At 37.4% G+C, this 24,525-nt stretch overlaps 1 protein-coding gene across 12 annotated transcripts in view; it reads left to right on the top strand.

The window, feature by feature from the left end:
- LOC100723598 (tyrosine-protein kinase Fer) overlaps positions 1 to 24,525 on the top strand; it is a 449,398-nt gene that overhangs the window by 335,145 nt on the left and 89,728 nt on the right. For 7 of the 12 annotated variants that reach the window (XM_063238110.1, XM_063238104.1, XM_063238122.1 and 4 more), the window contains 3 exons: positions 3,016 to 3,170; positions 7,609 to 7,731; positions 9,207 to 18,155. In XM_063238110.1, coding sequence (XP_063094180.1) covers positions 3,016 to 3,170; positions 7,609 to 7,731; positions 9,207 to 9,349 — 421 coding nt within the window. In that variant the 3' untranslated portion in view covers positions 9,350 to 18,155. Of the gene's footprint in view, positions 1 to 3,015; positions 3,171 to 7,608; positions 7,732 to 9,206; positions 18,156 to 24,525 lie in introns of those variants that run through there. The other 5 variants (XR_010043814.1, XR_010043815.1, XM_063238109.1 and 2 more) reach the window with 1 other exon arrangement.

Raw genomic sequence — 24,525 nt, 5'->3', positions numbered from 1 at the left:
TGCATGTCAAAAGAAATCTCCAGCATAGTGAAAAGAAAACCCACAAACTGGGAAAAGATTTTAGTGAACTCTCTCTCAGACAAGGGACTCTTGTCTAAAACATATAAAGAATTAAAAAAACTCAGACCTTCAAAATTCAAAGATCCAATCCAAAAATGGGCATCTGAGATGAATACGCAATTCTCAGATGAAGAAATGCAAATGGCAAATAAATACATGAAAAAATGCTCATCATCATTGGTCATTAGAGAAATGCAAATTAAAACCACACTGAGATACCATCTCACTCCTGAAAGAATGGCCAGGATCAAGAAAACCAACAACAACAAATGCTGGAGAGGCTGTGGGGAAAAAGGAACTCTCCTGCACTGTTGGTGGGAGTGTAGACTGGTACAGCCTTTGTGGAGATCTGTCTGGAGGTTTCTCAAAAAGTTGGGATTGGAAATCCCATTTATTCCAGCTATTCCACTTCTAGGCATATTCCCAGAAGAACTGAAAGCATCATACCACAGGGATATATGTGCACCTATGTTTATAGCAGCACAATTTGTAATCGCCAGATCTTGGAAACAACCCAAGTGTCCATCAACTGAGGAATGGATAAAAAAGTTGTGGTATTTCTATACAATGGAGTATTATTCAGCTATAAAGAAGGATCGCATTGAGATATTTATCAATAAATGGGCGCAGCTTGAGACCATACTCATAAGTGAAATAAATCAATCTCGCATGTATGAATACCGAATAGTTTCCCTAATGTAAGTAATGATTCAAATATATAAAAATATGTGATAATCATGATTCCCCATTATGTGGCCTTGAAGCCTTATAAAATTTTCACTTATTAATTAGAAAGGCTTTACTCTGGGCTTTTTGATATGGAAATATTTGAAGCTATAGTATATGAAGTTTTATCCAAATATTTTAAGGAAAAAGACAGACACTATGGTAACTACTATTCTTTAAAAAAAATTATTTAGCTATTTCTTATGTTTATTTTAATTAAGGGAAAAACTTAAAAAATTAGGATATATAGTAGTAACTCTTTTTGATCTCCTATTAACTTGTTTTGAAGTCCTGTAATACTCCCAAGATCTTGTTTTGACTGATTAGACTCTGTTCCATTCTGTGCGATAGTAGCAAGTTTGAAGGTATAGGCAACTAATTTGAAGGCAATAAGATTCACAAAGATGCCCATTCTGGTTTGACTATTGTCTCCTTTGGAAGTCCTGTAATGTTCACAATGCCTAAGTTTTATTGGTCTTGTTCTCCACTGTTTTGTCCGGCTTTATAATATCTAATGAGATGGACAATTCCTTTTAAGGAAACAAGAGACAATGTTGATAACCATTGTTGATGACCTTGTACTCTGTTCTACATCATGTGCTATGTCTATCCTTGGTTTGGACTTACAGCTTTGTTTTGTCATATTTGACTTTATTCTCTCCCCCCCAAGAGAGTAATGAGAACTGAGGAGTAATAAAATCCAAAATGTATAAATTTTGTTATAAAAAAGAGAGGGAGGGGAAAAAAAAAAGAGCTCTAACGGATATAACAACAAGTGTGTTTAGGGATGTTAAATAGCTGACTATATTAATGTTTTTGGATCATTGAACACAGCTGTTTGCAGTCTCTCCGTTTGAATGTCTACTTTGTATTCTTTGATACTGTGATTTGAGCAACTATTTCCAAGATGATATTATGTAATCTATTAACAGGTGATTTCTTACTGTTATGTTTTTTTTTTGTAGTTATGTATTATGTGTAACCTTACACTGCTTTGTTCTGTTTTGTGTTTTTCTCTTTTTCCTCTTAAATAAAAAAAAAAAAAAAAAAAAAAAAAAAAACATACCACAGTGATATATGTGCATCCATGTTTACAGCAGCACAATTTGAGTTGTTGCTAAGATTTAGTTATTACAAACATCCATTAACTGAGAAATGAATAAAAAGATGTGATTTTTTTATATAATGGAGTATTACTTAGACATAAGGATAAATTTGAGACTTTTATTGGTAAATGGATACAGCTCAAAATCATTCCTCTCACATAGAAACACTCTAATAAGTTAGTATTTAAAAGGTTACATATCTATATTTCAAGGTTAATGACTAATAATTTTTTTATTTTAAAGAAAGAAAAAAAAACAAAAAACAGTGAAAGGGTACAAGTAAAACAGAATTTTGAAAAAATAAATAGAAATCACTAGTAAATAGATTACATATTGTCATCTTAGAAATAGTTGTTCAAGTTACAAAATTAAAGCATACAAAGTAGACATTCAAACAGACTGCAAAAAATTGTGTTCAATGATCCAACAAAAGCTTAGTAATATGGTCATCTATCTTACACACCTGAACACATTTGCAGTTGTATCCTTTACAGCACTTTCTTTTCCTCTCTTTTTAACAAAAACAGTTACACATTTTAGGTTTTATTATTCCCACAGTTCTTATTACTTTTTTTTGGAAGAGAATAAAACCAAATGTGACAAAACAAAGCAGAGTCAGTCAAAACAAAGGATGGACATAGTACATGATGTAAAAACAGAATACAAGGTAATCAACAATGGTTACCATAATGCCTCTTGCTACCTTAAAAAGAATTGCCTATATCATCAGGCATAATAAAATTGAACAAAACAGTACAGAACAAGACCAATAAAACCTAAACATTGGAGACATTACAGGACTTCAAAAGATGATAGCTGTATCTCTTAGCTGTATTTTTTTTTATTTAGCTGGAATCAGTGTTTTTCTATTTAACTGGAAATATATGTGATGCCTAGAAAACTACCTGTGGCTTGTTCCATATGTAAATGTTCTTGTGGATGATTTTTACATATGACAGAGAAGCTGGGAAGGACTGGTAAATCAGAAGCATTAACAATCACAATTCTTAACCTCATTATAAATACATTGCAAATGTAAAAATGCAAAATGTGGAAGCCATAAATGTGAAAGCTACTTTCAATTTGTTTTAATAGGTATTTTCTGTGTCTTATTATAACCCAGGGACCTTGCTGCAAGAAACTGCCTAGTAGGTGAAAATAATGTTCTGAAAATCAGTGACTTTGGAATGTCTCGTCAAGAGGAAGGTGGCGTGTATTCATCGTCTGGCTTGAAGCAGATTCCTATTAAATGGACAGCACCCGAAGCTCTTAATTATGGTAAGAACGGATGCCTTTTCCTTTTTATTGGTAAAAATGAACTGTATCAGCGTGAAACAGTCACAAGCAATATTACAGTGTTAAGACTCCAAGTAAGGATGAGTGGAGGATGAACACAAATAATATATAAATGCTCGTCCTTTGATTAGATGTGAACACAAACTTAATTCATTGAAATTATTGGTCCAATTTTGGTACGTGGGATTGCTAGATGAAAAATGCAGACATAAGCACTTTTAAGTATGATATAGATTGCAGAGCTTCTTTTATCCAAAAATAATTATTTTAAGAGATGCCATATAAGTGAAAGTGTTGCTGCATCTCTTTGAATGTCATAATTGATCCAATAACCTTATCTAATGTTGGACTTCTCCTTGATGTTGGACATCAAGTCAATCGATTCCTTAGTTTCTCATTCCAAAATCAAGTTTCTTAGCCTCGCAGTTTCTAGAATTTACATAAATCTTTAAGAAAGCAGAGTTGAGAGTTAAATTTTAAAACAGCAGGGATTCTTTTCACTTGAACTTTGTGTGTCCTTGGAGGTGGAAGTAAGTATAGCTTGCATTATCTGTAGTTAGGATGAAATGGACACAGAGCTGGGTAGCAGCTTACGAATTCAGAAAAAAAAACACTGGAATGTGCTTTAAATGAAATTATAAGTTACACTTTCATTAGCAGCAACAGCATATAAACCTAGGAGTTAATAAAAATATTATAAAAATGATACTTTGTGGGCTAAAAGTGAAAAATTACCCCATCAAACTTACAAGGAATTTATAAATGCCTTAATTTAAGTGAAAGCCAAAGCTATTGAGGAATTGAGATAAAATCCACACAGGATGAAATTAACCATTTTAAAGTGAATAATTCAATGGCATTCAGTAACTTGTTAATCACAAGTTGGGCAACCAGTATCTACAACTAGTTTCAGGGTTTTTTTTTCCCAGCATTCCAAAATAAAATTACCCGGTTAAACATTTTCTCTTCACTTGCCCACCAGCTACTGACAGCTACTAGTCTGCTTTTCGTTTTTTTGTGGATTTACCTCTTCTGGATGTTTCATGTACATAGGATTCTATATGTGGATTTTTTGTGTGTGGCTTCTCTCATTTACTATACTGTTTTCAAGGCTCATTCATATTGAGCATTATCAGTACTTGTTTCCCTTTTAAGACTAAATAATATTTCATTCTGTGGGTGTACCACAGTTTGTTTATTCATGTATCCGTTTTGTGTGTATTTGAGCAGTTTTCACATTTTGGCTGTTGTGAATAGTGCTACGTTGTGTTCAAGGGTTCACTGAGTGCCTGTATTCAATTATTTTTAGGTATATACTCAGACCCATATGGTGATTTTATCTTTGACTTTTTGAGTAATCACCAAATGTTTTCCAGATAAGGCTTCTGAATGTAATTGGTTTAGAAGGTGGTTAGGGTTAATTCACATGCCATAGGAATACTAGTTCACCCTTTGTCTTCCATGTACCACCAAAAGAGACTTCTGTGCATTTCCTACTAACTAAACCAATGTACATTCTAATCTGAAGACAGTGGCAGTCCTACTAATTTCCATGGTGGTTCTTTTGTGGTATGGTTATTATTCTAGGGTTATATTACTGAAGGGAACAATCACAGGATAAACGATGACAAAACATTTTTAAATGGAAAGGAAGCTGTAACTGGACTTGAAAGAGTCCCTAAAAATTTACCAGTAAAATACAGCTCTCTGGAATTTGTTAACCAGATTCACTACCTTGTACAGGTAGAAAAATCCTTTTGCTATTTTAAAGCAGTTTTACCTCTTGACTGCAGTATATTTTAGTTTAACTGAACCTGGCTAAAGTATTTACAAATTAAAGTTCTAACTTCAGATGCCTCTAACAGTCAGACCTAAATGCTTTTTAATAAAAACAAGGATGAAGTTTTCAATTTACAATGAGACATTGTTTAGCCATCTTTAATACTAATTTTATAAGATGCAAAATAATTCAGATGAAAAAGAGGCAGATGAGGAACGGATTTGTAGTATTTATTATACAATCCAATGGAGAAATTCCTGAGTCTACAAGCCATAGGCTACCGTGAGAAATTTGTTAGTTCTTACAAACATTAACATGCTAAAGACTGGATCTAAATCCTTTCATTTTTTTAAGTAAGAAAAAATATACATGTCTTTGAAAGTCCAGTTTCTTACTGTACTCTTTCATGTTTGATGGACACGTTTAACCTCATGTCCAAGAACCTTTTCCTCCCCAGTGATTCTTTTTTTCACTCTTACCTCCAGCTGTTCAAACACTGCCCAGATCTCCCATGCAGTGTGGTTTTAGGGTAGATAGGAAAAGCCTCCCAACAAAGGAGCCTCTCTGCACTGTGGATTAGGGGTATAGAATAAACTTCATTTGGTTAATGTTGTTAATTTTTGAAAATATAATACATATTCTTAAGAAAATTGGGCAATCCTAAAGGTCCTACAATGTACCTCAGCTCTAGCCACATAATTTTCCTTCCCAGAGGCAAATATTCTTATCATATTCATCTTGTTTTCAAAGATTTTCCAGTTGTTTATGTGTGTGTATTTTCCCAACAATTGCTTTTTAATTCAGAATGCAAGCAGACTGACAAGTGTCACTAGCATCCTCAATCACAGCTTTCTCCAGTGGTGCTGTTTGTCCAGGGCAAAAATGATTCTCATCTCCACCTAAGAAATAAAATTGTATTTGTCAGTTGTTGAAATCTTTGCACTTGCAACCTAGTTGTCTGAACCACTGTAATCTCTGCTTTAAGTAGTGGAATATAACAGGTTTACACTGAAATGCAAGTGAGGCAGGACTTTAGTCGACAGTCCAGAATCAGGTATGTCCTTAGCTGCAGGCCATGGGAAGTCATCTCCACATTCTCTGCCTGTCCCCTCTAACTTGTAAGATGATGGTGATAATACCTTCTATCTGCAAGAGTATTATGAGAGTGAAACAAGAGAGAGAAGAACCACAAAATCCTATACTCTACATTATGACTTGTCTTGGCTTGCTAAAATTATTCAGCAAAGTCAAGTTCACAAGTCAGAATTAGAGTTGTTATAAATTTCACTTCTGGAGTGTGATTTTGATTTACATACAATGTTCCTTTCTTCTTCTCTGCCTAGATATTATCTACAAAATAAGATATTAACTCTAGATAGCTTTAAAAAGAAATTAGTCTTCACTTGTAGCCACTGAATGACTTTCATCTAAAGTATTAAATTATTAGATGCCAAACATGAAAAGCACTGATACACAAAGAAGGAAACTAATCTTCCATGAAGCAGCACAGTGAATGTCCTTAATTACTCTCTACTAAGAAGGGAGCTGCTTCACACAGCCGGATCTGATCATCAGTAAATACACGGCAGACTTAGAATAGTTACCACAGCACGGACACACTCTCCTTTTCATTCTACTTTCTTGAAAACAAAAATGCTATTCTATTTTAAAGCAGCATGGTGTTCGAGGAGGGACATTTTTAAATGCTGAAATGACAGAGTTAAGGCAAGAAGCTACAAGAGGCATAGAAATTGAAATCATTTAAGAAAACTTTATGATTACAAATGAAATGTAGTTGTGTGTGTCCTGTACATCAATTAAATAAAAACAAATTGGAAGAATTTTGGAAATCCTTCTTCTGGGAACTGGAAAGAATTTTTCTATTACCCCTCCTTGATATCACATTATCTCCTAAAGACATTTGATTTTTATCTCTTTTCTTCTGAAGGCTATCAAAAACAATGAATTTTAAGAGTTTAGCTCATATAGCTCAATAAAACAGGTGCACCAAGATATTTTGACAAAACAAGACACCATGTAATTTGAAGAAATTGTTTCGTCAGCTAGCTATGTTAATTTCTACTTTATTCAAAGCACAAAGAAAAATGTATGTTCCATAAATGAAACTATCAATGGAGAAAATGAAACCTTTAAGCATGTAAGAATATCTGTAAACACTGAAATGCAAAAAAAAAAAATTGAAGTTAAGAAACTTTCCTATTGCTGTAAGTTTGTTTGTAAATTTAGTGGAAAGAAAATGATGCAGGCAGAAAACAGTTGCAGGAATTCAATCTATTTAATCTTCTAAGCATTGATATATACAAGTTTGTTTTCTATAATAAAATCACTCATCTCATTCAGATACCATAGGGAGGTAAGGTGGTATGCTTGCTGAATATCTGTTCTTTTGGTAGGGTTGAGGGTGATTTCATAGCTGGCTTGATTAAACCAACAGCCTGGTGATTGTTCACTTAATTGGTAACATTTCTAGTCCTAAATTTAAAACCAGTAAAGAAAATAGGACAATTGGCCATTGGCTTCCTAGGAAATCCTTGAAAACAAGATAATGTGTGCTCGTGTGATAAACAGAAACAGTCACTGCTATGTCTCACGTAGTTCCGGCTGTTGTTCCCCTTGCAGGGAGATACAGTTCTGAAAGTGACGTGTGGAGCTTTGGCATCTTCCTCTGGGAGACCTTCAGCTTAGGGGTCTGTCCATACCCTGGAATGACAAACCAGCAAGCGCGAGAGCAAGTGGAGAGAGGTGAGCAAAGACGTGGGTGGGCATCCACTGGCTAGGTTGGCAGGGCATCAGATGCTACCGATGCTGTGAGGGTACAGAAGGAGAGCAGAGATGTGAGATGCATCCAGTCTGCTTTTGAATCCCTTGGGTGGTGTGGCTGTTACTCTGTTGCAATGTGAGACTTGCCAGCCTCCAGAATGAATCATTACTCAAAGATGAAACAGCCTCTCTGGGCCCTGTGTGGTTGACTATCTCAACTGAGAGTGCTCAGCATTAAGGAGAATCGCAGAAGCAGCCCTAAAGCCAAGAGCTCTACAGATTTTACTTAGAATACCAGTCAGTGTAAGAGGAAAAGCAGAACAAAACCAATTTGAGCAAGGACCTGTCTCAAGGCTGGGCAGTTTTTGTTGGGGAAGGGAAAGAACAATGGCCAGACACAGTATGCCTCTCAAGTTAAACTTCTTGTAGTCTAACATGTCCCCCATGTACAGTGAAGAGAAGCACTTTAAAGGATCACAACACACTGGAAATGGAGAGAGCCAGGCTTTCCTTGCATCTCTTCCCTGCCTAGCAGGATAGCTGCAGTGTCGTGCCACTCACTGTCTTCAAGGGCAACAGGATAGTGTTCCACAACCTCCTCCTGCTTCTTCCAAACCAAATCAACCCTTAGCAGTACTGCTGACCGAAATGCTCTTAGTCTCAGGAATAACACTTCTGAAGAAACCCTGTGTCACCCTCCACCCAGGGCCACCCCTCCATTCTGTTGTTCTAAGAGAAGCAGAAATAAAAGAACAGAGGTCCAAAAAATGTCTTATAGCATCAGGCCAGGGAACATACTTACTAGAGTACTCCCAGATCCGAGATGGGAATAAATAGGTAATGATCACATTGTTTCATTGGTCCACAGATTGAGCCAAAAGATGGCTCTTGATAAATAGTGGAGCCCTAGCTGGTATCCAAGGGAGCCAGGGTTATGATGGTAGAATTAGCTGAGTGTAGGACAATGCTTTTCTAACCTCCTTCCTACCTCTCCTATATAACCTCTTCCTAACCAGATGTACACACCACCCAGCACATGACTGGGACCCTGCCAGACAGCCGCTTATAAAAAAATATGACTCATACTCATTTTCATCTCACTATTGAATGAGTGTTTATAAAATCCTCATCTGTCTTTATCCTCAAAAACATAAGTTGTAGAGACGGTTTTTTAAGACTGCCCACAAATTATAATTCTAGAAGCGAATACAGCAACTAAAATTCATTTGTATATGCATATCATACTTCAGTCTTTCTGACGAATGAAAAATATGTTTTTTGAATTAGGTGATGGCTCTAATATTAAATTCCAAAGCACCTACAGGAAAGAGTTTTGAGCCTTAAAATCTATTTTTATTTGTATTATACCTACAACATAAGGCACTAAATTTTATCAACTGCAAACATTTATAGCTTATCTGCATTCTAAAGCCTCTGTTATTCTCTTGGGTCTTCAGGATACCGGTTGGCAGCCCCTCAGCACTGTCCAAAAGATATCGCTAAAATTATGATGAAGTGTTGGGATTATAAGCCTGAAAATCGCCCTAAATTCAATGAGCTTCTGAGAGAGCTTGATATCATCAAGAGGAAAATCACATAGTCACAGAAGCATGCCACGCTTGCCTTCAGGACCCTGTCCAGCAAAACAATATTGTTGTTCTCATTAACAATGAGCTTATACCACATTACCTGCAGCCATCTTCTAAGGTTATTTTTTTATTAACTGGGGTTTTTAAAAATATGTTCCACTTTAAAATATGTCAATCAAATTTATTCAAGAAATAGTCCTACCAAGGGCTTTATGAATAATACCGCCATTTCAGGCCATTGTAAATAAGAAAGCACAGGCTCTAAATGTGTGAAAGAATTTTTAAAAATCCATCTTTGTAACATGTAGGGCCATTGTTGTTTCTCAAAGGTTTTCTACTTCAGGCACAGTTCACAGGCTGCTGTCTTTGCCATAGACCTACTCAGCTGGTGCTATAAACTGCATTGGTAATATATGTTTGCAGGATACATTCCAACCACAGGGCTTTCTACTCTGCCAAGGGATCATACCTTTGAATATAACCTTATTATAATCTTGTGTTGGGAATTACGTGGATCTCCCGAGGTTTTTCTTTTCTTTTTTAACCAGAAAAAAACTCAGTAAGAGCTATCTTGCTCTTGCATTATTAAAGTTGTTGTTTTCCTCCTCCTCAGTCTGAGCATCAGAAAATAATGCATGCAGTATCCCCAAAGAACACATGGTTAGTGTTTAGGCAGCTGCTTTTAAAGGATGTTACAGAGAGCTGGACAGCAAGAACCAGATGTGACCAGGAGGGCCATCTGGGAGAAAAAAGGCAGCTAGCGTGCTCATCAGAGTAGAGAACAGAGACGTAAAATCTGCCTTCTTATCAGACGTGTTCCTTTGTAAACACATACACATCCACCTATCCCTTTTATGTTTTCTACATTCATCCAAAAGGTCTGAAGGGATGTTCCATGATTTCATGGATCCCTTTTAATGGCAACAACAACGAAAAATTCTTTCAGAAACACTACAATATACAATTCACAGAAATAACGATGTATTTCTAGTTGAGTATCTTCATTTTAGAGGAAGTACCCTAGAGTGTAATTCCCTTCATTTGTACCAGTTTTCAGAGCTGTCATTCCTGACTTTTGTTCATAAACACATTCATGTGCGCCGGCACACACACACACCTGAAGAGCAAGGCAGGAGCCTATGAAATATAAGGTTCAGAAGTCAAGTAAATGTTAACGAGAACAAGACCTGGGGGTGGCCCTCCTGCTTCCACATTTCCTCTTCATTTGCCCTTACACTGCTCCCTGGAAGTCTTTATCAATAGCTGACAGGTCTTCAGGCACAGTGCTTATGATGTTTTATATAGATAAAATATAACACAGAGTTGAAACTAGGATTCTGTTGTGCTAAATCTTAGTTGCATGCAAGGAGTTCCCATGACCATATACAGTCGCCTCTCAGGATAAATGCATGTGCAGGACATGGTCATGCTCAGGGGTAAATGTGGCCTGAAAGCCTTTTTTAAGTGCTCAGGCCTGTGCCCACGTAAGCATCACTTTGGGGATGATTTGTCTGTGTCACTGGAAAAGCTTAAGGGACAGAAAATTCCTCTGCCTTCTCCAGGTATTTGCTGCATGTGAATATCATTGTGCAGAACTCGCACCACTCATTAAGGGTATAGATGGGGATACCGAAGAGAAAAATGGCTTGTGTTTCTCATTTCAATCTCTGCAAATTTTGTACACATTTACTGATTAATGCATTCAGACTAAAATGAAAACATAATAAATTTGTCATCAAAAGTATATTACAACATATAAAGCAACTTCTTTTTAATCAGCATGGTTCTCTCTCAGGTCAAATATTGTAAAGAAGAGGAAGTATTTTGATGGCATGCACCATCGTAAATCAAAGCACAGACTCATGAATTAAGATTAAGTGTCAGCTTTCAAATGTAAAAGTAGAAGAGTTCTGTTTCTTTCAGTGTTTCCAGGTGAATCTGTTTGTAATGTTCCTTATTTGCTAAAAAGATAAAAAAGAAAGCGTCTCATCACTCAGCAGCCTTGGCACTAAGCTCTTATCGTGGAAAGAGAATGATGGTTTGGGCTTTAATTTTGTGAACAAGACCTGAAGCTTAATCCTTGCATTCTGGTATAAAGAGTGAACGTGGCATTGATATTTCACTCATCCAGGCTATTAGAATTTGCAATTCACATCATAACTCTGTGCTTAAATTTAAAAAGCTTTTCAAAAACATCATGACATCTGCAGCATTTAAATTCTATTTTATTCTTTGTCCCAAAGCAAGCAGTGGTACAGTTCAAGATTAATAACTCATTGGGAGTCTTTTGGGATCGTATCAGTTTTATGGAATATTAAATTTAATATAGGCACATGCATTAAGAAAGGCTTATGCAAGCCATTTTTAGTGTTAATTTTGTCATGCTTGAAGCATAATTTATTCATCCCTTCTGTCACTGATAATTATTGGAATTATGTACTTTAGGAAGCTAATCCATGCCCAAAAAGCACACATGTAAATACTAATTTGAATTTGCAATTGATGTAGGGAAAGGAGGCTTCAGAACTGCACAAAATCCTGTGACTTGTTTGGTAAGAAAACAATTGCAACCAACCAAATTGCCACCAATCTGGATGTAATTAAGTCCAGTCACAAATCTTTGTGTTATTAATGGATTATCCAAGAGTTGCATGTATCACTAAGGCACAGCTCCACTCATAATTCCTTGAATTAATGGCAGGGGAACTAAGGCAGTCTGACTTCCTCCTGCATTTTTCTACCTTGACTCACCAAGGAGCCTTTATGAAATATACTTAGGTAGTGCATCATTTTTTTCAGGGAAATAACTTTTTAAATCAATTTTTTATTCTATGTAATCTAAGGTAACTTATCAAAGTCAACATACTCTTTTCCCAGAAATGTAATAAAAAACATTTCAGGTCTTGTTTAAATTTTCAGAAACTGAGGCTGTATTTCAGCCCATCCTGCTACAAGGTCCCCCTGGAAAGTCTCATGTAATTATCTCTCTTATCTCCCAAATTTGACATGGGTAGTAAAGTTCCCCATCCATGTTTGACCATTTTCTCATAAATACAGTGTCGGTGAAATATTTACTAGCAGATCAGTGTAGCCCAAAGCCTAATTGTTTTAAGTATCAGTAAGCACATTTCACAGTTGTTTTTTACCATAGGGTTATTTTGGAAAGAAACCAAAATGCCTTGTCGTTGAAATAGTTTTAATTTTAAGTCACAGTATGATTTTCCTGTCTGCTTCTATTTTATCATACAATTTTAGGAAATTTAGTTAGTGCCACTCAAATATCTTTTATAATGCTGATGTGAAGATGTGTCAAGAACAAAATGCTTTAGTTATAAAATGTGCCACACACTGAGGAACTTGTAGCGGGATAAACAAAACTCAGGATGGACAAATACATCTCTGAATTGTACATCAATGTTGTTCAGAGTTATCTCAGCTGGACCACTTCATAATTTTTGTGAGTCATTAGATATTTTAGAAGTGTTACCTGGTATTCTATTTTGTATACTGTTTTGTGGCCATCTGTCATTTGAAGTGAAATTAATTGGTGTCTTCTGAAAAGTTCTTGTTTGCCTCAGCGCCTTACCTTTTACACACACTTCTTTTATGTACTGCTAACATTTCAGATGTTTCCTAACAGAACTGGCTGCCTACTAGTAGTGTTCTGGGTTACAGAAAGACTTTCATGTTTGGAGGTCAGGACCCTCACATAAAACATGGTTCTGCAAACTAAAAAGAACAACAAAGAGAAGAGATTGAAAGACATGTTTTCTTTATGTATTAATATCTTAAATGGAATCAAAGATTTTATATGAATGTAAGTTTATGTTTCCACTTTATTAAGTTAGCATGAAAGTTTACCATTAAAGTGTTACCTCTTCTATTACTGATTTGCTTACACATACTAGAATTGTTTTATTAAATATTTTAATTTATTTTTCTCTGACTGGATTAGTTTCATATCAGCTCTGAACACTACATTTGAGAAAATTCAGAACTACATATTTATTTTGCAAAGGAAGACAACTAGTTTAAAAAGTCAAGATTTCTTGTACCAAGATTACCTACTTGAAGGAATTATTGGTACAAATTTAAAGTCTCATAAAATTCTCATTTAAAAAATGATGCTTTTACAGAAAGTGTAAACTCTATAGCATAGCCATAATTCAACTTTAAACATTTAGTACCTTCTGAAAATCATCCTGCTGCCTCATACTGATTCAGAGATTAAATTCTGAGTTGTTAGAAGTGTAAATGCCTACACAAGAATCATTTAGCTGCCTAATAAGGACTGAGATTCCTCAACAGTAGAGATGTCCTGCTATGCTAAACTCTTAGTCACTTTAAACTGCACAAGAGGAATGCACCTGGGCCTCAGTGTACGTGTTAATGAGATACTGAGGCAAGCTTGCACATGGCAAAAGAGGGAAGAACTAGTTATTCTAAGCAAGATGGGGCAGCCTACAGAGAAGGTGGGAAGATTAAAGTGGAACAAAGATTTGGACAGTGTCACTTTGAAGCCAGAGGAAAACAGTGCCATGAGGCCACATCCTTTCCTACAGAAAATAAGATCCCTGGAGCCAAAAGAGGCAAAATGTCACCTGCCAGTCAGTGTGTAGCCCTTTTCTTGCACTGACCAAAACCCTGTTCCTTGCATCAGGAGCAGCTCAGAGATACTGCTGCTCTGGGGGACATTTCACTCATCATCCTCCACTTACATGTTCAAACTTTTCAAACTCTTTACACTTGCATTAATTATATTTACTAGTTCTTAAACCAAGATACCTGGTTATTCATACTTTACTAGAAATCTTTGTTTAGAGTGAACTTAATGTGGACTAAAGTCTTCTGTTTGAAAAGTCGCACTTTGCATTTTGACTGTTGACCAAATGGTTCCTCCTAGTTACTCACAGGGGGACTTTACAGTGTGGAGGTCTACTCTAATAAAACAGAATTCAGCAGGGAATAGGAAAATACAAATTAAGTGTACCTAATTGAGGTTACATTTGAGGGAAAGAAATCTTAGAAACATCCTACAGCCAATTGGAAGATAGCACAGCTAGGTAAGACCCAGGACAGAAGAAGGATGGGAGATGAAAGCCTAACAGCACCAGGGCAGAATGGCGCAGGGCTGACCTGCCCACAGAAGCATGCAGTACTTACTAACGGGAGCTGCTTCTCAGAAGGGCATTTGAGGAGCTTCGTGCGTGCTATTAAGGATTGCACGCCTCTCAGTTCTCTGCAGTACTTTCCCAAAGGGCACTACACTGGATATGGGTTTGGTTTTCTTATGCTCCCTCTCATCTCTGTAAGCAGCCACTGTTGCAAGAGTGGCCTTTGCTCTGTTTTTCTGTAAGGTTGCAGTGATGGTGATGCAGCCCTTCCTCAGTTAAATGGTAGCTGAGTACACATTATGTGTAGGGTGGCCAGTGCTGCAAGAAAACTGTGAATATTCTTATTTTTCATTTTATTACTGGTATATCTTGTAGTATAACACATTTAGTTACTCTCTTGCCAGCAAACTTGTAAGGACCCCAAATGAAAATATTTGAGATTCATTCTAAATTCAGTCTTAAGTTTCTAAACTAGCTTTCCAATCATGATCATTGGGACCAGCAAGATGCAAAGTAATAAAGTTTTAGGTGATAAAAATGACTCTGGTAGCAGAATTTTATATTTTCCTTCAGTTTTATTTATTCATGTCAGGTGCACAGAACACTGGAAGAGCTCATTTTTCTGGTATTTGTTTTTTACTTCTGGTTATTATTTCCTTCCTTCATCTTCAGTTTCCTGATCTTTTGTTTTAAACAAACAAAACATTTATCAGCAGCTTGTATTGAATAACATCATAAGTAGCCCTAACTAAAGTTTCCTCCCCTTAGGCGCTCAGGGCCCCCCCCCCCCGCCTTACAGGACCACTCAGGCACCCACTCACCGAGGCTGCCTGTGCACTCAGTAAGTGACCACCTTCGTGTTTTACACAGCTGAGCATGCAAAGATCTGGTTGTAGCCCTTGCTGCAGAGATAGCATGAGTGGGTGGCAGGTTTGTTACATGTTAGTGGAGGCTTTGAGAAATGCAAGGCTACTCTGAAGATGTGCCAGGGGAAGCAGCCTGTTGTCCTGTTAAACTGGTCAGGTGACTTTCTACCCATCCCAAAGCAGTCCTGAAACACTAATTACCTTCACCCCCTGGACAGATTCAGTTTTTTCCATTTCATTATTTTATGCCAATTTTTTTATTATTTCCTTCACTTTCCTATAAGCAAATGTCTGAAAGTATTTCATTTATGCAGTATTCATAGCTTCAATAAAAACAGCAAATACAAAATCTTAAATCTCAGACAAGCCAATTTACCATAATCTGAAGACCCCAGAGCAATACTGCATTACTTCATCAACTCTACAGTTCCCTAAAACAGAGCCTTCCTAAAAAACCAAACATCACATTTTTTACTTATGTGTAGGGAATGTTTTTAGTACTGGAATAAGGGCCTTCTAAATGCCCCCCAAAGCAGATTGTCAAATAACAGTGAGAAGCCAGATTTCAAACTATAAGCATCAAAGCAGACAGCAGAAACACCACTTTCCCCTTTCTGTCAGTTAAAATGCCCCTGCAGAAACTACCACTTAAGCAGCTCACCCAGGCATACGACATCAGACTGTATTTTAAAAGCGCAGGTCAGATACCAATGGGCTGCATCAGACAGGATAGATATAAAATGGCACTAAGAAGGAAATCCCCATACCACATTGGAGCAACAAAAATCTGAATACAAAAAAAAAAAATTACGTGATTCCAAACTCACTAGTATTTTCTTCATGTAGCACTTGTCAAATAATACAACCTCGAAGTCTCATGTGAGTAGTCTGAACCATCTTCAAAGGGAAAAAAGCTTCATCCCCCACCTCCAGGTGAGGCCCACGTGTTTAAATGCCCTGAATACAAAATCTTAAGAGTCTGAGAGGAAATTTGGGATGTATATTCTACGTGAAAAAATTACCCTGGCAGTCTTTGCCAGATTACCAGTCCATGCTGTTTTTGTAAATCCTGAAAGGGGAAAAAAAGTCAGACATCTTCTTACATAGGAATTTTCCTCTTACAAATTACTTAACTTTTGTAGAAATAGATTTACCTTCCTGCTCTTAAGAAATGCCAGACTAGTGTACAAAAACAGAGGGTCAGGTCCCAGAACCATGGTTGACATACCTATGAATGTTTTCTCCTAACCCAGAGTGCAGCAGGTTTTGTATTTAGGGTATTGGGTGCGGTGGAGACCCCATCCCTGCCAGGCAGAATCGCTCTCCAGCTGCAGTTAGAAGACTGAATCCACCAAAGGTCTCATCCCAACAACAGGGATTGTCATAATTCCTCCTGAGATTCTAGACCTTTCACATCTGCAGCATACAGGATAGATACACATTCCAAAGGAATTCACTAGTTTTGTCTTTAGTTTCAAAAAGATTGAGTCCATGAAGATTCACTGCATTTCCTTCAAGAATATTTTATAGAGTCTAAATTCAATCCTAAATACAGATTCTGTGAGAATCAAATAAAAACCAAAGATACAGGGAAACTTCATTCTCATAACTAAAATGGCCAAAGAAGAAAAACTCCTATTATTCTGTGTTCACTTGAACATTTCACTTTGCTAAACAACATGTTAGCTATCCAATTTCATCCTGTCAAGGTGGAATGATGACAGGAACATAGAACCAATGGGCCATTTCTAGTACTTATTCTCCTTCATAAACCATTGAGATTTCTCATAAGAAATGGCTTCTTTAGTAAGACACCTGTAGGTTTTATGTTTATGTCTAAACATAACAATTTAGATGGCCTCACTGAGCAGCTGAGTAAAGCGGGGGTTGGTGGTGCGTACTCTGCTGACTTTATGTTACCATTTGTACTTTTTGGTTTGGTTTGGTCTGGCTTCTGGTAAGGGCCCTAAAAGAGTAGAAGTCTCTCAGGTCATTTTTTTTGTGTGTGTGATTACAAATGGTTAAGAAAAGCAAAGTCTGATAAATACAAGAGAAGTTAATGAAGTTGTCCAAGTCCCATGAACAGCTCGAACTTGTTTAGGAGCCTTGGCAAATTGAAAGCAAAGTCAAGACATACAAATGGTGCCTATCGTGTGACTGTGGGAAGGCACTACCGTTTTCCTAGTACAGGCCCACAGCACGTGGCTATGAAATACGACTTTTCCAATTTCTGACTCTTCCCTTTCCTAGAAGGTGAACTTAGGGTGATGAGGAGGGAGGGGGGCCTGTTCCCGGGTATGTCCCGTCTGCAGGCAGCCTGTGAGCAAAGCACTCCTGTGACCAACAAAGTTTTCTTTTAGTGCCAGTGTGTGGTCATTTAATGTCATGTTGAAGCACCTTTAATCTTTTTTTGTTGTTTTAAAATAATATATTTGTTAAGTAGATAAAAGAAACACTGGAAAATTGGGTGCTTCTTCTGGAAAGTTCAAGTATAAAACATACAAACATCATCTGAGTTTATCTGGCTTTGTAAACAAGTCTGAAAGTGAAAGCTAACTATGTAAAGCAGGTATCTGTCTTTTATCAGTTTTTAACTGAGACCTGTATTTAACATTTATTTATTAGTTTTTACATTGAGAAAAATTCCACTTTGGATTTTGGCTAACATTGTAGGATGTTTAATTGCTTCCCCCATTTTTAAAATATGACTTCATCACTTTTGTAAACTTAGACCATTTTTGAATAGCCTCCTTTTCCAATAGACCGATCACCACTCATGAGTCTGCAAAACCTCTTTTTTTGTATTCTTATAATAAATGTAAAATATTTGTAGCAAATTGTGCCTTGTCTTGTTTAATCTTTCTGTCGTGTTTATACTCCTCTTCCTTTTCTGTATAAATATGCTCTAAGAAGACAAAAGGGAAAGTGAGATTTCCATGGTAACTAGCCTCTTAGGGATAAAACATAGAAATTATTAGCTTTCAGTTTCACTGTAATTAAGCTTATGAATTCTGATGAAAATGGTGTGTGTTGCTTATAGCCCAATCATTAATTTCTCTGTTTAAACATCAAAACTGAAATGGAGTTCAAGTTTCAGTTCTCAGTTTGAGTTGGCTATTTGCCAGGATTTTTATACTTTTTTGTTTGGTTAGTTTTGTTTTTCATAACAGGATTTGTTTAGCTGTAGCACAATGATTTGGGGGAGAAAGGTGCCTGAGAGGGATGTTTGGAAAGGAGCTGAAACCTGCCACTGTGAAGCAGTTCAGCTGTGCAGCCCTGCCTGCCTTGAGTACAGGCTGAAGTGGTCACAGAGCCAGGATGCTTAACTTCCACGTACGCTTCACTCAGCAAATCGGAACCCTTCCAAACTACAACCTGCTACTTATACAGGTTCTGAAAAAAGTGCACCAGATTTTGCCCATTCCTGTGCTTTCCCTGTCCTAACCAAATCTTCTCAGCCCTAGTCTTGGCTTAGAGCAGTCCACCCTCATGGCTTCTCAAAGACGTGTGTAGTGTTTGTGTGGCAGCCCACAAGCTTCTCAAGATATGAGAGATGAACCTGTTCACTCCTCCTTGAGCTTCCTGCTTCCTAAACGCCCTGCCCAGAGTTGTGTGTTTCTGGGCTCTTGGTGAAAAGTCTCACCATTGCTCTTACCTGTCGAGGTTGCATCCTTTTCAGCAGGTTTGATTACTGACCCAGCATCCTTGACCACCTGTGCTTTTATTGAACTTAAGTTAATTAGACCAGATGCATGCATTATCAAGGAAGTTTCACTGTCTGACTGAAATCCTATTCCCTAGAATGAATGAACAGCATTCTTGAAATACCCTGGAGCTCCTGTGGTAAGTCTGCTCTTCACTGTAATTTCCCCCTCTAGCGATAACTAACCAGGCATATGGGGGTGACATTGCTGTAGAAAACAGAGATAGGAATTAGTTTGTTTTAGAAGCATCAGTGGTTACTCTTTAATTGAAAGCTGAGTCTAATGAAGTGCTTCTCAAACTCCCCAAATCTGTTACAGCTGGACTGGCCAACACACCTAGGTCAAACTCTTGTTATCACACAAGGTTCCAGAGACATCTGGTGTTGAAACAAGCACTGAGAGGCTGGGAAACTCCGCCCTCATCTCTGGTTGACTCTCACTAGTTTATAGATTCAAGCTGTGTCATTATCCTGGCCACAATTTCCTTACTAGCAATAAATGTTTTCCGGGGTAGGGGTCGCTCCCCATCCTCCTTAAAAGCATCCTGATTTTAGGGAGATTTCCACTAAAGTGCTGATGGAAAAGTAATTCCAGTTGCCCACCTGCCATTACAGAGGCCAAAGAATCCATAATTTTTTTTTATCTAAATGGATCCTTTCTCCCAAGACCAAGTCTTGAAGGACAGAGTATGGCTAAGGCATTCATCAAACAGAGTCCATTGCTTCTCTGAGAGTGCTGCTCTAACTCCTGCTTCCAGCTCTCTGAAGAACCTGGGTTTCTTTGTATTCCCAGGCCATGTTATTTAGTCTTCCATTAACTTTAGGAACCTCTCCTTTTGGCCTTGTAGATAATTCCTCTTTTTGCTGAGTCATCCATGGTCTATTTCTGTTGCCTGCACCCAATTATGATGTCTAATGACCCTTCCAGTTCTGAGATTTTGTGATTGCCCTTCTCAGGTCATTTTGGAATACCTGGACCAGTGCTCTGCAGGCTGGGTTCTGTTCCTTCCCTTACTATAGTGGTGTATTAGTCAACTTTTTATTACTGTGACAAAATAGCTGAGATAATCAACTTAAAAGGAAAAAAAAGGTTTATTTTGGCTCACAGTTTCAGAAGTTATAGTCTGTGCTCTCTTGGCCCCACTGCTTTGGCGTGCGGTAGCACAATACATCATGGTGACAGCATGTGATCGTGGATCCCTGTTCTCATGGTGACCAGAAAGCAGAAACAGAAGAGGGGCTGGGGTCCTGATACCTCCTTCAAAGGCATGACCCAGTGAGTTGACATCCTTCCGGGATGTCCTGTCTTCTAAAGGTTCCACCACCTCCAAACAGCACCACAAGCTGGGAACCAAACCTTCAAGATGGACCTTGGGGGACATTTAAGACCTAAACTATAGCAATTGGGCTTTTGAAATTCAAGAGTGATGAGAAAAAGGAAGGCTCCCTAAAGGTTCCATCATCTAATGTGCTGCTGAGTATCTGCACCAAGCCTTTTAATGTTTCCCCAGCTCAGGGCTTGAGTAATTCAAAATTATAAATGTTTCTTTTGCAGTCTCTCTGTGGTGATCCATGGCACTATAGGATAGTTACGTGATAAGGTCAATGGACTACTATTATGAGAGGCTAATTGATCTAGCACAGCAATATAAATACCAAAATTAATAGAAAAATAAATGTCACGGGAAGCTGAAGTATATTGACAGCCTTAAAAGCTACTCTCCTCTAGACTTCTCCTCCTCCTCCTCCCAGTTTTCAGTAGTGTTTAGTCTCACCACATTCAGCAGGGCCTTCCCCTTTCTTGAAAAAAAGCACACCAAATATTCCCATCTAGACTTGAGAACAAGCCGATAAATAATTCCAGCCAGTTGGATCTTTATCCCAGGCTAATTTTCTTTTTTTTTTTTTTTTTTTTTTTTTTGGTAATTTGTATCTTCTACTTCTCCTCTATTTTTTTTTTATTTAAGGAGAAAAGAAAAAAAACAGTGAAAGGGTACAAGTTATACAGATTTACAGAAGAAAAAAGAAATCACTAGTTAATGGATTACATATTGCCATCTTAGAAATAATTGTTCAAGTCACAAAATTAAAGCTTGTAGAGTGGACATCCCAACAATGATACTGCAAACAGTTCTGTTCAATGATCCAATAAAACTCTGTGATATCATTTTCTATCTTATACACTTAAATATACATGCAGTTATATAGTTTAGAGCACTTTCTTTTCCTCTCTTTTGTACAATGACTATTACACATTTTGGGTTTCATTGCTCCCACGGTTCTTATTGCTTTTTTGGAAGAGAGTAAAACCAAATGAGACATAACAGAACAGAATCGGTCAAGTCAAAAGGGTGGACATAATAGATAATATAAAAACATAATACAAGGTGATCAACAATGGTAATTTTCCAAGCAGCCGTTGGAAGCCCATCTATCTGCCTCCCCTTCTCCACCTGTCTTCCTGCCAGGTGCTGAGCTGTCATTACACAGTGCTGTGACACAAAGTTGTGGCACGGTGGGACCCTGAGGGACACCAGCCAGCCCTACTCCAGGAACCAGGTTTCTCCACCCCCAGGCATGCACAGCTCTTTACTCCAAGGAAAAGCAAAGAGGGCTCCACACTTTACTGCTATAGTTGAGCTTTCACTTCTCAGTCCAACAAGGAGGGGGAGCTCCAGCCAGCTTAGCCCTTAAGTTGTGTAATGGTTTTGTTTCAATAGAAGTCTAGCCTTGCCTGTTTGTATTGCCAATGCATGCAGAAACTTAGAAAAGGGAAGACATAGAGATTTATACTTATAATTCTGTAAGACCACTTATAATATTAAGTATCATGGTCTAGATCTGAAATGTACCCCTAAAGTGTCACATGTTGGGGAGGGGGTCACGGGGGCACTACACTCATTGATGAGTTCATAGCTGAATGTGCTGTTAGGAGGTGGGGCCCAGTTGGAGGGTGTGGGGCATTGAGGGCCTGCTGTTACAGGGTCCCCTTCCTCCCCCTCCCACTCTTTCCTCCTATCCGTCCTCTCCTGCCTGGCTGCCATCGATTGAGCATCTTTTCCCTACTAGGACTTTACACCATACTGTTTCTGCCTTAGCGCCAATTAACTGTGGATTGAACCCTCTCAAACAGTGTGGCAAAATAAACCTCTTAAAAAAATTACGCTGTGTTACATATATTTATCAAGTGCCCTGTGATAAATGTAATCATTCTATAATGCAAATATACACAAATAATATAAATTTTTAAAATAAGCTTTTACCGTGATAGAAAACTTAATAAGCATATAGTAAAAGAGTAAAATTAGAAATAAAATCCAGTTATAAAGGGCAGGAGCAAGAAAGGAAACCAGATACCTGAAACTTGGTTCATTATTACAATCAGGCAATAAATTCCCTTAATTTCTTGACAACCAAGCTATAAAACATTAAAGACTAAAAATTCATGAACTAAGCCTTCAACCTAATTGAGTAAAAAAAAAAAAAATGTGACTGTGAGGGCAAACCATGGCCCGGAAAATGGCAGACAGAAAGATCTCGGGGAGAGGAGAACCCGGGAAGCCAGGGTGAGCTGGAGCCACAGAGGACCTGAAGCAGCAACAGAAAAACCTGTGAAAACAAAGCACTACGTCTTCCAGAAATGGAGGGGAAATTCCTGTCACAGCACTGAGACACCATCAGCCAAAGAAGGCACTGAAGATCCCCCAACAAAGCCTACAAAGATCTCCAAGTCTGAATTTTCCATAGGCAACCTCTAAATCTCGCCCCAGGGGCAGTGTAAAAGTTTCCTCCTGGACAAATTTTAAAGGAACAGTGGAGTGTTTTATTTCCAATAAGCTGGTAAATCTGACATATAACTCACACAGAGAAATAATCTGAAAGATCAATAAAGCCAAGAACTGGTTCTCTAAAATCCTCTAATTAGACTCAGCAAGAGAATAAAACATATTACATTGAAAAAGTAGATATAAATACAGAAAAGCAGTGACTGAAAAGGTGACTACTGTGAGCTCTACACTAATATGAAAAACTAAAAAAATTCACAAATTCTGAGACAAATACTAATGTACCAAGCAAACTCAAGAAGAAAGAAACATTAATAAGTCTATAACCATTAAAGAATTAAAATTGGAAATTTCAAATCTTCCCACATATTTATATCAATGACTTAGAGGCTTATTTCATGCATAAAACTGTGCACAAATGTTCATAGCAGCCTTTTTCACTGTAACCCCAAACTGAAAACTACCTAAACATTCTTCAGCAGGTCAATCATTCAGCAAACCATGATACATCCACACCCATCCATACCATGAACTCATCAACTCAAAGGAGTAAACTACTGATAGCAGAATTTGAGTTAACATCAAGAAAATTGTCCTCAATGAAAAAGTAAATCTCAAAGAGATACATACAGTTGATTTCACTTGGGTGACATTCATGAAATAACAGGCATTGAGAATAGGTCAGTGACTCTCAGGATCTAGGGATGGAAAGAAGGGGTTGGTGAGGTGACACAAGCGTAACACAGGAGCCTTGTAGCAATGGTATGTTTTAGGATCATAATTATGATGGTTCCACAGAGTTGCACACATGGTAAAATTGCACAGAACACACACACACACAAATACATGACTGAATGTACATATAACTGAAGAAATCTGAATAAACTCAATGGATTCTACCAGTGTCAAATTCTGAGGAGAGGCAAGGCAGAATGAGGATTTTCCCTTTTATTAGCCTCTTATAAATATGTAGCTGTTTCAAAGATATTTGCTTTTAAATGAGAAAATCAATATATTTTTACAAAAATAATAACAGGTATTTGGAGTAAGGATGATCTACACAGTTTTCAAAGATCAGATAATTCCTTCTTGCAATCTTTCCCAGAAAGAAGAAAAAATGAGGAGAAAGAAAACTTTCCAACCAATTCAATGAGACAATTTAATTTTGAAACAAAGGGCAAGGAAAGTATAAGAAAATCACAAGTTAATCTTAACAATAATGCACCTTATTCAAATAACTACAAACCAAATCCAGAAATAAATAAAACAGAAAAAAAGAAAGCTTAAATGTTCACCAACAGGAGGATGGAAAAATGAATTTATATAGTCATAATGAGATAATTTATAGTAAAACATAGATATGTTCACTAGCATTAATATGAATGAATCTCCAAAATAAGATTTTGGAGGCTTCTAACTTCTGCTTAGGATACAGAAAGTCATATAGAAATATTATTTGTACACTAAACTAAGAGAAAAAGCAAAATAAGGGCCAGTCTGATCTGCTTCACCACAGTACACTGCACCCTCTCCAGCTACTAAAGCTGTAGTCCTCCCCTATTTTTCCCACTGTCCTCTGTTCAGGGGCAGCCTGATCTTCGTTAACTCCTCAAACTTAAGTTTCTCACTATTTTTCTCTTACTTTATAATGAAATCTTTTTCCTGTAATTTTTTTTTTTTGCTGTAGTTTTAACTTTATTAAAAGCTATGAGCCATGTT

The sequence above is a fragment of the Cavia porcellus genome, unplaced genomic scaffold (assembly GCF_034190915.1).
Source record: "Cavia porcellus strain 051 isolate PalLab524CR breed Dunkin Hartley unplaced genomic scaffold, mCavPor4.1 scaffold_27, whole genome shotgun sequence".
Classification (NCBI taxonomy): domain Eukaryota; kingdom Metazoa; phylum Chordata; class Mammalia; order Rodentia; family Caviidae; genus Cavia; species Cavia porcellus.
The sequence above is the reverse complement of the archived record's forward strand: the minus strand, read 5'-3'. Positions and strand labels throughout refer to the sequence as shown.